We start from the raw sequence: 15,945 nt of genomic DNA on the forward strand, positions 1-15,945 counted from the left end.
AATGTATATTATACTGTAGATATTTTACTTCTCATCCCTCCTTTCCATGTTGCTGTGTAAAGTCCCTTGACGTATGATTACACAGCTCCAATGGAGCCCTTGTGCCGCAAAGCTTTGACTGCGTCAGCAGGAGCCGTCCGTCAGCACCCTAATGGTACCATGGATGTCAGGTCTTAAAAGGTCCATACAAATAAAATTAGGATAATCTAACACATTTTCTTTTACTTTCACTAGGTCCTTGTTTTGTTACAATCTGGAATAGTCTTGTGAGGATTTAAAATACTTGCGTTAAATGTCCTGTATTCTAGACTCAAGAGAATTAGTCCTTTTTAGCTATCTTTATATGGCAGTCCTCAGAAATCAGGAATGGCTTTTTAAGACTCCAATACCTATTTTGTTTTATGATGACACCTGCGGATTAAATTGTTCTGAATTAGACCTTGAAGCATCGGAAGCATTGGAAAGCCAGAGTATAAGAAACCTTGATTTGAATTGCACATGCATCCCTTTTTTTAAACTGCTTCATCCAATTCAGGGTCTGCTAGTAAACCAGAGCCTATTCTAGCAAGCAACAGGTGAAAGGGGGGATATCAGTCATTCTCAGCGCACACACAAACACCAAGACATACAAACGTACTCACACCAGGACTGATTTTCCCAGGAGCCAATTAACCTACAAGTAAGTCTTTGGACTGCGGGAGGAAACCCATGTGAAACTGGGAGAACATACAAAATCCACACAGACAGCACCCCAGGTCTGGAATTGGAATGCTGAGCACCTACATGCCACCCCTGGAATTGCACATTATCATATTGTCAGTTGTTTCATTTTTCACTTGCTTCCACATATGGCTTTGGGAAAAACCTGTAGGCTTCTACATAAAAAAAAACAGATTCTGTCTGTCATTTACCCTATTTTTGTAACATGTACAAAATGATTATCCTAACTTTCTCAGATTTCTAATGTAAATTATTAGTGTAGATCAGGAGGAACAACGGGCCTAAAACAGATCCCTGCTGCACACCACTGTTTACATGTCTTAAGATCTCTCCTGTCCCTATTCATTAACCAAATCCTGTTCATCAGTCTGTCTCAGAAACTCTAGTCATCTCAGCTGTTGCCCACTAACAAAAGATATGCAGTTGACCACTAATTACAGATTTAAAAAAAACTACTGTGTCTCGTTGGGGAAAAAAACCCGGTAACCACAGACCCAAAAGATGTTGAAAGAATAGTATTCATAATATTTTAAGAAAGGGTACATTAGTACATGGAGAAAGCAGTCATTCCCAATTAGTTGATGTAGGCCTTGGGCTTTTCAGCTCAAGGTTTTTCATCACCATATTAAATTGAGAGAACACAGTTTCTTTATGATTTTATCCCCTTACCTAGCTTAATTCATTGTGATGATAGAATAAGCCATTTGGACAGTTGCCTAGACATCTGAATTTACACTAAACATTTTGACACTGTTCTGAGGGTTTTATAGAAATAGTCAGGTGAAAGTACTAAGATGTTTGCAGATCATGATGAGCTAAGGTAGGATCCGTCTTCAAAATCGACTTTCTGTAGTCCTTAATGCCTTTGTATGCATGCCAGAGTAATTAAAGCCGTCAGCAGTCTTGTCCTTCCCTGTTTCTCATGGACAGACGTTTAGCAGTTTGTGGCTTTAGAGTTTCCATTATATTTCCAAGCTATTTTGATTTATGGAAGCCCTTCCACATAACAAAATGGTTTTCTGTTCAGTTTGTTTGCATCTGTGGTTTAGAACACATTGGAATTGTAAGCAATGTCCCTGACGTGCTGCAGTTATTCTGCTAAATGACCAGATCTGTGCTCATGTAAACACTTTTCTCTCATCAGTGATGAACTGCGTAAGGAGGCACGTCAGCTGAAGAAAGAGCTTCTGGCAATTAAACAGAGGAAAGAGCAGAATGTGAAAGAAGAAGAAGAAGAAGAAGGAGATGCCGAGAGTAAGAATCTTTTTAATTTGCTAATATTGATTGAAGATTTCTCTCTTCTTTAAACTTCACAGTGGCTGACCCTGTGTATAAGTAAGCTAGCATTTTGTCCTAGAAAGTGCTAATTCTCAAAAATGCTAGCCTTTTGTATGACGTTGCAAAGAAAACAATTTTTATTGTTTCGAAGCAGGAACAGTTTATTTTTTAATAGCTCTGCATATTTTTTTTAATTTACTTTTAAAATACTTAATTGTAAATACGTAAATAAATTACCTTTGAATAATACCAGTTATTGTAAGGCTGCTGTACATGCAGTGGACAGAATGAGACATGTAGATAAGGTCCTCCAACAAGCCAGCCTGCAAAGCCATTTATTTGACATGTGCAAGCTGCTCCACACATTTCTCTGATGTCACTGCATGACTGCAAGTGCCCTGCAAGTTGGTGGTTGGTGGTTGGAAGTAGCGACACACCTGGGCCATAGAGCTCATCCTGTACTTTTAATGTCATTTACCATACAGTTCACCAAAGCTCTTAGAAATACAACACGTTGATTTCAGTAACGGCCAGCCTGCCTGGATTAAGGCTGATTTTATGCCACTGTAACCGAGAGCCTAAAGCCGGCTGTACAACTTGATTTTCATGTTAGCTTCCTTGCAGCTGTCCTTCCGTTATGATGTACAATCTGTGGAGTTTGCACAATTTCTGAGATCATCAGTAAAAAAAAAAGTCACAATTAAAGAGCTGAAAATATTCGACAAAAAAATCAAATGGATGTTTGTCACCTCTTTCACCCCACTTTTATACCCATATTTCATCATCTCCTTGTAGAAGTTACTCCGCTTCCTGGGAAAAGGACAATTAAAGAGATTCCATAAATGCCAGGTGCTGTAGCCATTTCCTGCCAACCCACAGTGACTGAGAGAAATATTTGGGTTTTTTTCCCCATTTACCACAGAACTGAAACACCATATCATGTTATGCTTTATATGTTTGCCAGTTCACCCAGAGAAGATAAAATGTGTGTTTTTGGCTAGTTGTGAGAACCACATTGGCTTAGGGCAAGCCCATAAATAATAACCCAGTAACAATATGCATTATCCCTCAACACAAGAGGCAACCAGTCTCCCCTGGTGCCTTCTATTTGGCAGTTAAGTTAGTGCCAGGGCAGTGTCAAGCAGTCACCAGACACAAACGCAGAGAATAAAAGTAGTTTGTTAGGCGAACTGCACTGCATGGTACAGTATTTTAAGTGAATTGCCTCCAGATTTCACTGACACTTGATTCATACTTTATTGCTTCCCACTTCAGCAGTACTTTGAAGGGTGAAGGTCATAACTGGAATTTTGTGGCAGATTCATTTAATTTTACAACCTACTCTGGATGTTTTATTTTTTGAGACCAGCGTCTCCTGAAACCTGTGCTCTGCAAGAATGTTCTGACGATAACATCAATTTGGAAAGAATCAATATCCTTGCAGTTTTTATTATTTTCTTCAGCTGGAATTCAGTCTTTAATAATGTAATGACTTTTAATGTTTATAGTCTAACAGCCTTGTATCTATCTTGATGCACACGTGAACGTTGGTGTCCAGAAGCATTGCAAATAAATGCTTATAGAGAGACAAACATGTTTAGAAGTGTGAAGGTGTTACCCCAAAATCAAAAATTAGCTTAACTTTTAAAGATGGTGTAAACAGTAAAGGAAAGAGGAATGCATTGTAATGGATATCTTCTTTTCAACCTTGATTTTCACTTTTCAGGTAAACTTGTATAATCTTTTTTTTCCAGTCAGTTTAGGGGAAGCTATTCTTTATAGGTGGGTCCCCACTCAACATTTCCTCACTTTTATGCCATTGACTTTATGTGACTGTGGGCACGAAAATTTCCTGATGTTACATCACAAGGATCTAAAATCCACCCTTAAAACAGAAGTGCAAATATATTTAAATGAATTTACTATAAAGCTTTGCATTATATCAGTATTATTACAGATACATGGTTATAAGAGAATAGTTATGTTTGAGAGGTTTTTTAAACCTTTTCTATGCTCTGACTTTACATCCTCTGAATTGTGCCATAATTAGTGCACCTATGTACACTATTTATGGCATATTATATACACTATTATATACATATACATATCATGTACACTATGTATGGCATATATTATACTGTACATAAAAGTTTAATTGTGTGTTGCTTTCATTTTCTTATGAAGTATACATACACAATTCACTAAACATTAAAGGTATTACAATTTTAAATATTATGTTTAATGTCTAATGAGTATAATGTTTGAAAATATTCATAACTCACACACCAAGCTACCAGCAGCTATGTCACCCTTCAACTCACAACTGGCAGCCCACTGAAGCAAAGCAGGTGTGAGCCTGGTCAGTACCTGGATGGGGGACCTCCTGGGAAAGCAAAGGTTGCTGCTGGAAGAGGTGTTAGCGGAACTAGTAGGAGACACTCACCATGCAGTCTGCGTGGGTCCTGATGTCTAATAATATACTATACTGTAAAAAAGGCGCTGTCCTTCAGATGAGACGTAAAACCGAAATCATGACTCTCTGTGGCCATTAAATCCAAGGGCGATTGTTGAAAAGTGTCCTGGCCAATTTTCCCCCTGGCCTTTACCAATCATGGGCTCCTAATAATCCCCATCTATGAATTGACTTCATCACTGTTGTCTCCTCCCCACTAGCTTAGCCATCCAGGTGGGGCTACACCTTTGTGGTGGAGGGGTGTTTCCATTACCTGTAAAGCAATTTTACTGGAAGGAATTATTATTTTGTGTGCGTTTCAAACATTTAAGTGCTCAGCTTAATGGATTGTTAGAGTAATCATTGTGTTTTCGCACCTAAAACGTGAATGTACACACTCTAGACATACGTCGTCATGTTCCAGTCACTATCACTCTTCAAATACATTGATTCTTGTAAAAAAATATCCTTCAGGAAATATTTACGTCCTGTCCGTTCCCATTAACCCCTATTTCCTTTGTTTCTTATGGGAAATACAGTAGGTCCCCGCTTAACGTTGAGTCATTTCTAAATATTTTAATGCTTGTCGTTAGTATTTAGAAATATCAGTAGATCATAACACCAAATAGAACAATTGATTAATTTTATTTGTGCTGCATAAAGGAGCCAGGGTTTTTTTTCAGGATCCTGTAGTTAATATGCATCAAATTGTTAGTGAAAACGGGTGTTGGTCATCTAGAAAATACAAGTCAATTAGTTTTACTTTACGAAGATGTCGGTCCTTCCAGACACATTTGTCTTCACTTCACCCGCCCCACAGAAAAACAGCTGTGGTGAAACATCAAGATCACACCGTCTTCTGTTACAATCTGGATGTCTGCTCTGAACTTACCTGTTAATACTAAACTTGGAAGCAGATGCTTCCATGTGCTCTTCTGAATCACACACACTTACTCACCTTTCATTTTGGTATCCAACAATACCCGTAGTTGTCACCACAATTTTTATATCCCAATATAAAAATAACTGGTACCCTGGCAAACCTTCAAAGATTAAGCATTTATGAAACATCACTGGCCTTTCTTAATAAAATCTGATTATTTTGTAAATTATCTGACAAAAAAAGATATAAACTTTGCCCCACTTAATTTTAGGACTGGCTAAACAATTTAGAAAATGTGAACCTACTTCATTACTATAAAACATAGTATGTATATGTATGTACTGATTTTGCAATTGACAATTGTACAACACTCGAGGGATGATGAAATAGTTTATTAATGAAAGAATATAAAGTGAATATTTTGTTAGTGACAGCAAGTTTTAAACTTGTGTTAATTGGCAAACATTTTATAGCAGTCATTAAACAAATTCCCTCAAAGTTTGCACATTATAACTTCTGCTCAAAGGTTCTGGATTTTCCAAAATCCACATTACTTTTAATTTTAGAAGGTTTTACTTTACATGACTTGATACATTATATTCATCCCACTAAGGTGTTTGGAGGGTACTTTTTCCTCACATATACCACAGCAACACCTTGAGAGCACTTTTAAATTCATCCCAACCCATTTCACTATGTATTCAGCCTGTGTGTTTACATTAAATTTTAAATACAGATTAAAATGTATTATTCTCTTGGGATGCAAAGAAAAAAAACATGCTTACTTTCAATTTGCTGTATTTTATGTAAAGCAGCTTGAAAAGTGAAGATATGCAGCCTTCGACCTTTAAACTTTGGTTGTAGTATCTGTTATTTTTCATGCTATTAGTAGGTAAAGCCTCTGGGAGTAAAAGGGACAGACTTGCATGGTTTTCCTTTATGTTGGTTTGTTTGTAGTCTGTAATAATCACACAGAGTAAAAGAAGAGACATATGGAGACTCTTGGCAATTACAAACAAGTCCTGGAACCAAACCTGAATAACTACCTGTATCAACGTTCCTTCACTCCAACACTGCTGATATACTACTCTGAATGGGCAGAGCTATGTTATAGAAAACTATGTGGGGTACTTTTCATTCTATAGTTGAGTTATTTATTGTTTTGTTTTTATTTCAAATGGTAAGGATTATGCTATTAAATTACCTTGCCAAGGAAAGTTTGCAGGTAGACACTTTCATACCATTTGATCGGAATGGACAAATTCCCTGGTTAACACTGCAACACTTATATAAGGGCAATTGATGTAAGTCAGTAGTTTTTATACTTTTAAACGAGTCAGTCATACAAAACTCATACAAAACTCTTTTTGAGTGCAGTTGTTTCTGCCAAAATGTGCTAAAGTTACAAATAAAACAATTTGATGAAAAACACTAGCTTAAAATGTAATGTCATCTGTATTTTTTCTGGATCAGGACTGTTGTTTCTGTATCAGTGTAAAGACATTTACTTATGACATGTATTCATTTTTTAAATTTTCAAATAATGTAATTCACTTGGCTGAACATTCTGTTTTTACAACAGTATGAATTAACAGTGGTCAGTCAGTATCATGGAGAAGCACGCTTGTCGGTACAGGGGGGCACTGATAAGCAGTTGGCACCAAATGTTTAAACACTGAAAATGAGCATCGAGTTCTTCTAAGAACTCGGTGTTACATTCAGCATACACGCTACCAGAAGAAAAAAAAGACTTGTTTTACTACTTTTGTTGAGAGCTGTTTCTACATGTCCCTCATCTTCCCTGAAAGTTTTCTCCCAGTTTCAGTCATCTGTCTTTGTTTTCTTTAATTTTGAAAATCAATCCATCATCAAACTTGTCATCTAAACTTGTGTGGAGCTCTGCTCCCCAAGTACCTCACAGGCAGTTTCCTTTTTTTGAATAAAACTCGTAAAATAATGGGAACAGGGTTGCGTTCGGTTTGAAGTTAAATTGGTCTTAATACTATACTGCTTGTATTGTTGACCCCACAAAAACAACAACAGAAGAAAAGACACCAGCTCAGCTTCAGAGGTGTAATTACAATGGAGCAGACAAGCAATAAGAGATGATGCCAAATCCCCATCAGCTGAGTCCTGGCACTTAGCCTCTGATTCGCTGCCCGACTGTCTAGGCATATACTGTAGCTGGAAAGAGTGGACCTCCCTGAGCTGCACATGTTGATTTAAGGTCCTGCACTTACACTAGTCTTTGTGTATTTACAGTGCCCTGCACAAGGATTCTGACCCTTTACAAAATGATGTTGACGTTTTTTTTAACTTGAAGTTTTATTTGAAGCCTAAAAGCTCCAACTAAAGACTTCTAAAAGCAAGATAAGTGACAGTAAAAGTCAGCAGAAACTAAAGAGAAGAACAGAAGTATATTGAATGCATAAGTACTCAGGCCAATAAACGCAGTATTTCGTGGAAGGTCCTTTGGCACCAATTACAGCCTCAAATATTTTTAGGAAAGTGTCTACCAACTTTGTACACCACCTTGGTGTTATTTTTGCCCTTTGTTCTTGGCAGATTTGTTTACATTTTGCACAGTTGCTTGGGGATCACTTATGGAAAGCAGTTTTCCAGTCTTTCCACAGATTCCCAATAGGATTCCAGTCAGGACGTTGGGCCGCTCAAGGACATTCACTTATTTATTCTTCTGTTATTCCAGTGGTGTGAAAGATTATTTTTTTCTCCGTTCTAGGCCTGAAGCAGGTTTTCCTGACTGGTTTCCCAGTCTCTGCTGACGAGAAGCAGAGCTATAATATAATGCTGCCACCACCGGGCTTGACAGTAGGGATGGTGTTGACTGAGGGATGCACTATATAACACTTGGCATTCTTGTTTTCATTATTCTTGCTCACCATTGAAAATTGAACTTCTTTTTAAATTAACATCAATATTTCAATCAAGGTCAAAATAACTTTTTCAGCATTTTAGAATATGTAGTGTTTGGTTTCCTTACACTACATAAATGATGAAAAGAAGACTTTATATAGAATGCCCTCCACAAGTATTGGGCCTCTCTGCCCCTCCTGCCTCCTCCCCTCTCCCAGCTTCTGTTCTTCTGTGCTATTTAATCTTTGCTGCCTGCCCTGTCTTTCTCACACCTGAAGAAGGCTTCACAGCCTTGTTTTCTCTCTTCTCTTTTCAGCAGGGAATAAACCTATTACTTGTTCCTTTGTAAAATTACAGAATGTCACCTTCTATTTATGGCTATTTCTGTGCATACATACTTTACAGTTTTTGAATAATACCACTTTTTGTGTTCCATTCCCCCATTTTCCGTGAGCATATGTGTTGGGACAAATTAATTTAAAGCAAATAAAAGTAGTATGAACCTTAGTATCTGATTGCAAATCCTTTGCACACAATAACTCCATAAAGCCTACAACCTATTGACCTCACCATTTTTTTTTTCTCAGTTGTTCTTTTGAGATGCTTGCCAAGCTTTTGCTGCAGTCATTTCTCAAATCCGAATTGTTTGAGTATACAGCAGAAATAGCAGTTTTGACTTCATTGTCCCATTACTTGTGAAGAGCACTGTTCTGTGATCCAGGATATCTGATTAACCAGTACAGTGTTTTTGGGCAAGTATGACTATACTGTTCCTAGATCTCAGAAAGTGAGTGAAATTTCTATGAAATCAAGGACAGGAGGGCCATACAACCCTATAATAACACCTGAAGAATGATCCATGGAATGATTTCACGAACTGGGAAAGCTGGGAAACATTGGACACATTCCAAGATGCCAGCCTTCTCAAAAAATACACACACCATCGTACAGTGAAGCTTAACATTAGTTTAAAGGAAAATGCTTAAAAGAAAATGTGTTTTAAGGCCTTTTTACCTTGGTTATGCTACATTCCTTATCCTTTGTAGTAGTGTGTACATTTTACTCTCTATCAAAACACTGCCAACATGGCTATCAGAATTAATTGACACAGACAGCAGCTTCATGGACTTCAGTGAATGCTAGCTATCAGTGGATCAACAGGATTTACAACCTTTTAAAATATCACTGATAAGCATAGTTTCACGCACATTACCTAAATAGTTATACAGTACCAACCTATTGCATTATGCCACATTATATTTTTGATGCGGCTGAAAGACTGACTACAGTTCACTAACAGACTACTCTTTCATTAAATTATGTGTTATGGTTTGATCTCATTTCCTTCCAAAAACTTCATCTGACTCAAAGGTAAATGTGTAAAATTATAACATTGCAAGAAAGACAAATAAAATTTTGATGTACAGTATCTTATGTATGATAGATATAATGAAATCATATAGTACAGAGACCTTAGGCCTTTTCTTATAATAAATAACATTTAACAAATTATTGAACTGGAGTCAGCCCATTCACTCGTAAATCGTTTCAGATCATTCAGTTCCAATAAAATGGGATAATGACAAGGATAGAGAAATTTTAAGAACAGTTTTCCGAGTAGAGCAGGCTTCTGCTATTATCTGCGGCCTCTGTCTAATGTGAGGTAAAGTTTCCTCAGCCATGCATTTCCAGTCCTGCTCTGGTTATTTGGATAGCAGGTATACAGAGGCTTTACACACAGATTTTAGCTCAGTCTTAAAAGCAAAAGCATTCCTTCTCTTTGTACCAGTAAGAGCAACCTGCTTTTAGGTCACTGGCATCAACTATAATGGCAGAGCCAATTGTCTCCTCAGAATACACCAAAAAAGCTAAAAGAGACATTTGTACCTTTGGTGTGATTATTTTAGACAGACATCTCTTCAATTTTCAAGACATAAATAGTATGTTCCTCTCGTCTGGTTTTCTCTCTCTTGGCATTACCGTCCCTTTCCAGAGCCAAAAAAAAGAAACGCAAAAAAGCACTGTCCGTTTTGTACCCACCCTGAATGATGTGGCAACATTTTTTTTATACCACTTGATTTATTTATACAGGGTATGTCTGTGTGCAAGGAGTGGTTTATTTCGGTGACACACTGTCAGTCATTCTGGAGATGTGGGTAGGAAAACATAAATGAGACTAGGGAATAGAGCAACCTGCTCTTCTCTTAAAGTTCAATGGACTCAATGTACATTTTAGGAATTAAATTGGTATTTGTTATGTTATAAAACTGTATTCTTTATATTGGTCAATTTTGGCAGGATTTTACAGATCTTTTCCTCAACCAAACAAAAGTAAGTAAAAAGAGCTGATTGTCACAAATAGCTTCATTGAGAGAAGCCCAAAACATATATATATATAATTATTCCTATTCTGTGGCTTTTTTGTGTTAAATGATGATTTGATTCTAGAGGAATCACTATACAGTAGTTTGTGCTTCTAAATCTGCCATTAACCAACGCTTTTATGAGCTTTTAAAATTCCCTCCTGGGAGGTACCAATTGTAAAACTGATTGCTATCCTTCCGAGTTACAACTGGAATGTGAAATTTTTTCATATGATTAGAATCGGTGCTGATAGATCAAGGAGCCTCTGTCAAACAAAACACTTAATTTGTGAAGCTGTTTGACACCTGCACTGATCTGCAAGAAGCTGCTAAAATAGTTACCTACTGGAGGCCTTTTTCACAACATTGCTTTGTTTCTTCTCAAAATGCTGATTGGCAAGGGAAAAGCTGTTTGTGATGAAGAGGCCTCTGTTTTTTCTCTTGTTGCCACAACATCAGAGGCTTGATTTGTAGCTTTTTGGCCTGAGTGACAGGACAGATCAGGAATGCTGTCAAAATGGCCGTCAAACTCAAAGATAGTATTTAGTGACAACAGCTGGAGAGGTAAGAAATGTTCTTCCTATGGTGCCTGAGGGCATCATCATTCAGCGTCCTGCATATCTCAGATGGTAAATGAGAGAGCTGAATGGGCTAGTATAAAGTTATAGATTTTTGCTGACAGAAGAAAACAAAATTCTGGAAAGCTGGGCATGCGGCATTGCATGGTGGACTTTTGTGGCCTCCTAATGAACATTTACAGTAGCCCTGTGTCCATTGTCCCTTCTGTTCTGTGCAATTCCAGAAGACCTGAAGATTCCAGATGTTTAAAGATTACATTCATAAGGCAAATACCTACCTGACCTACCAAAAACAGGTGATCAAGTGATTTTTGGCAAATTTCATTTTGTTGTGGCTTAAGTGTTGCTGGAGCTTCTGGAGTTTACAATGCCAGCTTGGCCTTCTTACTTAACTCTACAATATGTAATAATTTCAATAAGTCAATAACTCTAAAGATTGCAGATGTGAAATCCAGTTGTCATTTATTCTACAGAATGTGAAGAATGTCTTTTTGTCTCCATGTTTAATGTCACTTTTGTGGATTCCAGATGATGAGTGGTCCTTAATATTTTGTTACAAAAATAACTGAAACACTTTGTGAATGCAGTCTTCAACATGTTAATTGTGACAATGGTGACATATAGCTGTCTTGGTTAAGTGGGCTGGGTATTCTGCTCTTTCTTGGATCATGTAGTTAAGATCCAGTGAACGTATAGTAACACTTGTATACAGAGCCAGGCAAAACTTATCAGACGCTTAAACACTGTTCACATTTTATTGCTTTAAACCTGGCAATCGTGGCACTTTGAAGAAGTAATGTTATAAACGTACTTCATTCATTCACTCAGCAAAAACAAAAAGTAAATAATTGATATGACAGAAAATTGGTAGTGTCATTGTTTATGAATTCAGGCCTTTTGCTATGGAAAACCTTGATTAATTTGAATGTTCAAAATTAAAAATTAAAAAAAACAGTTTGCCTCTGACCAATAGTGGTTCTCATGATTTCAGGAAAAAAAACACCAGTCCCTGTGAGGGATCTTGGTAAGGTAGTGATTTTAAAAACAATATTCAATAATGAAGACTATGGAGTTTTCAAAGCAAGTCAGTGATAGTCATTGAAAAGCACGGATCAGGAGACGGGTACAAAAAATGTCAAAGTCCCTAAATCTCCCTGTGAGTACAACTAGTCATCGAGAAATGGAAGGTGCCTCATACCACCCAGACACTGCCTAGATCAGGCCAATTCTTCAAACTGAGCTGCCGGACAAGGAAGGAGGACACTGGTGAGGGATGCCAACGAAAATGAAGAGCTACAGAGTTCAGTTGCCAAGATGGGAAAAAATCTGCACCAGTCAAGGACACTATCTGGTGTGGCTGGATGGCAGGAAGGACGCCATTATGAAAACTAAGCAATCTCAAAGCCCATACAGAGTTTGCAGCACCTGAGTGATCTTGCCTAAATGTGACTAAAGTTGTTGTGGTTAGAGGAGACCAAACTGGAGCTTTTTTGTGGTCAAAATGTCAAGTGTTATGTTTGGTGCAATCACAACACGTCACCCAGTCAACAACCTCCCTCTTTTCAACCATGGTAGTAGCAGCATCATCCTATTGGACTACAGTTCCTCAGTAGGGACTAGAAATGGGATAAGATTAAAGGAAAGTGGATGGAGAAAAGTACCAGATGAAAATGTGTGTCAGTTTGCTAAAGACTTAAAATTGGGCACTCACTTTTCAGCACGACAGTGATCCAAAACACAAGGCCAGTACTACACAGGAATGGCTTTAGAATAATTAAGTGAATGTCCTTGAGTGGCCCAAAGTCCTGACTGGAATCAGGGAATCTGTGGACAGACTGGAAAACTGCTTTCATAAGTGATCCCCAAGCAACATTACATAACTTGAGCAAATCTGCCAAGAAGAATGGGCACCAAGCTGGTGCACAATGTTGATGGAGATTTACTCAAAAACACTTGAGGCTGTCATTGGAGCCAAAGGTGATTTCACCAAATATTGAGTTCACAAGTCAGAATACACCCATTCCCAGACTTATATAAGTCTTTCATTTCACATATCTTTGTCACCAGATTTTTATGTACAGGTGAGTCAAAAGCAACCCTATATTTGCTTTCTTGTTGTGTGGAACCCTATAAAGAATTACCATTTGTAATGTTTATAAATAAAACCATTTACTTAATAAAAAAAAACATTTGAAAACCCTGTAAATAGAATAATTAAACAAAATGCAATACATTTAAAAAATATACAGTACAGTAAGTACTAAATAAACCTTGAAGAGAATTACCTTTTAATGAACTTATAAATACCGTACGTCACATTGTACTGTTCAGCAAACACCAAATAAAATGCACAGTACATTAAATGAACGTGGGTGCTTCCTTGGCATCATTACAATATGAGTTGCTCACAATTTTCAGTGAAAAAGCGAGAGATGGTATGCAGAGGATGTGATACATGCATGAACGCAAAGCGAGATTTAATTTTAAAATAGAGCCCAGGTAGACACCGCAATGCGCTTACAGTTACTCTGCACTATTCATGCTCGGAAGTAACTTTACATAACGTACGGTAGCATAAACTGTCTGTAACCTTACGAAACGTAAACTTTCTGTAACCTGAAACTTTAATTATGGGACCTATGATGTTTTTTTTGCAGTATGTCAAGTTGAATTCTGTATGTCAGTCTTACGCAGCCCGGGAAGAGATGTACTTATTCTTAAATATGTTGGTTTTGCTCTTTTGCTTTTGCCAATATTTACTGGAACTAACCCCTGGAAGTTTTCAGTTTGAGCATACAGGTTTTGAATAAAATATTATTTTAAAAAATGTGTACATGTGTGGACATCGAACAAAAGGCTGTGTACTTTTGCTGTATTTCTGAAGAAAACAAACTGAGGTTTAATGATGAAATGATTTGACTGCCTCATATACCGTCATGTTCCCTGGAATGTTTTGATTGTTAATTCAATCAACCAGATGTTTCAAGTACCCAGATCATATATTTTGAACGATACAACATACAGTAGCTATGAAGCGATTTGCACATGGCCATAGGAAAATCTTTTGTATAGATTGGTGAATGAATGTGCTGCCTCAATCTGTATATATTCCTATATTTGTGTATCCATGTTGATTCTATGGAGATTCTTTTTATTATTTTTTGACAGTATGATAATCTGAAATGACCTCTCAAAGTCTGTAGGAAGTATACCTGCTGTTTCATAGTGTTTCTTATTTTGCTATTTAACCTGTGTTCCCTCAATTTTAGTTTCATTTGAATTAGCAGATTTCATCCAGGAATTCTTCTGTTCCCGAAAGAGATTTTTTTTTTCTTTTCAACAAGTAGGATTATTTTAATTGATGACTTTAGAGAACATAAGTACAATTGCATTAACCACTGTGTATTTTAAGGGAAAAACAGGATAGTATTCAATTACAGACTAGCAGAAGCTTAATATGAAGAGAACTTCCCCACAGCTGTTCTCAAGCTGTTAGTCTGTTAATTTCTTTTCCTCTAGAATGTGTGACTGGATTCCTGTTTTGTTTATATATTATATATTTATGACATTAAGTGAGAAGCATCAGAACTGTAAACCAGGTGGCTATGGCTCCTTTTTGACATTGTGTGAAAACAGTTAACAGGATGCCAACCAGACAGGCAGTTTTTGTTGATGCAACTTTTACCTTTTTGAAAGTGTTTACATTTGGATAGTTCTCAGCCTTCCTTGACATGAGTCAATTATAACGCTAGACTTTCTGTAGCAGCAATGACATTCAATTCATAATTGAGAATTCCTCAGCTTGCTTAAAAAGTTTTAAAACAAATGCTTTAAAGGAAAGGCTACAAATAGGAATTGAGCCCATCTAGGATGTTTGGTTGATGATCCAAAGATCTCCTCCAGTCTTCTCCTGAAAGAAGCCAGGATATTGGCTTCAACAGGTTGTATTCTTCTTTTGGTCTTCATTTAGCCACATGTCAAAGATTATTTTCTAGATCGTGGGTTATTGAAGCGTGCATTTGGCTCTTTCCTGTTTCTGAAAAAAATCTTAATTCTGTTTTGGCAATGTAGTTGTGTCCTTAATGTGGTGTTCTGTCCTGTAACAAATTGTTTAAAAGGTATGTTTTTCTCTAAATGTTTGAGTAATTGTACTGTTTAATTTGCTGTTACTGTAGGTGTGGCCTGAAATCCTTAGGATAGCTATTTCTCTTGCTGTAATCCATTTGCTGGGGTTTAGGACTTTTCCTAAATCAGGCTGTTTAAAACATTTAAAAAACTAGTTAAAAGCACTTAGTGATTTAATAAGTATTTTGAAGTATTTCCAAGTGATTCTGGTATCTCTGTAGCAATATTCGTCTCAATCAAAAGGTAAAAGTAAATAAGAATCTTGGTTGGAAGTTATAATTATGGTGCAATGTTGGTTTCTTTTGAAAAGACTAATGATGCATTCCATTTATACCATTTACATTTTACACAAAGCATAAAGAATGTTTTTAAAATTCACATTGCCCAGAGTTATAGGTTTAAAGCAAACACATTTCAGTATTCAAGGATGGATACTTGAAACTCAGGTGCTCTTTTGGTTGTTATTTTTTTTCAATGCTAAAATACTGTATGTCCTGGTATATTTTCAAAAAGTTACGGTTCACTGGCCTACGATTCAACAGCCAGCCCAATAAAACTTTTATCTCGGATTACTTTTTGTGAGATTTATTGTCAGTAGTAATCTCACTTTTACTGTATTCTCTTTTGTGAATTTTATTGTAACATTTTCTTATATATGATTAGAAGCAAAAA

The 15,945-nt window shown here is 36.9% G+C and overlaps 1 protein-coding gene across 3 annotated transcripts in view; it reads left to right on the plus strand.

Annotated features, from left to right (window-relative positions):
- cwc27 (CWC27 spliceosome associated cyclophilin) overlaps positions 1-15,945 on the plus strand; it is a 106,167-nt gene that overhangs the window by 76,124 nt on the left and 14,098 nt on the right. For all 3 annotated transcript variants that reach the window (XM_088629282.1, XM_088629281.1, XM_088629280.1), the window contains exon 11: positions 1,865-1,974. In XM_088629282.1, coding sequence (XP_088485408.1) covers positions 1,865-1,974 — 110 coding nt within the window. The remainder of the gene's footprint in view (positions 1-1,864; positions 1,975-15,945) is intronic.

This window comes from Lepisosteus platostomus, chromosome 4 (assembly GCF_059453375.1).
Source record: "Lepisosteus platostomus isolate fLepPlt1 chromosome 4, fLepPlt1.hap1, whole genome shotgun sequence".
Taxonomy (NCBI): domain Eukaryota; kingdom Metazoa; phylum Chordata; class Actinopteri; order Semionotiformes; family Lepisosteidae; genus Lepisosteus; species Lepisosteus platostomus.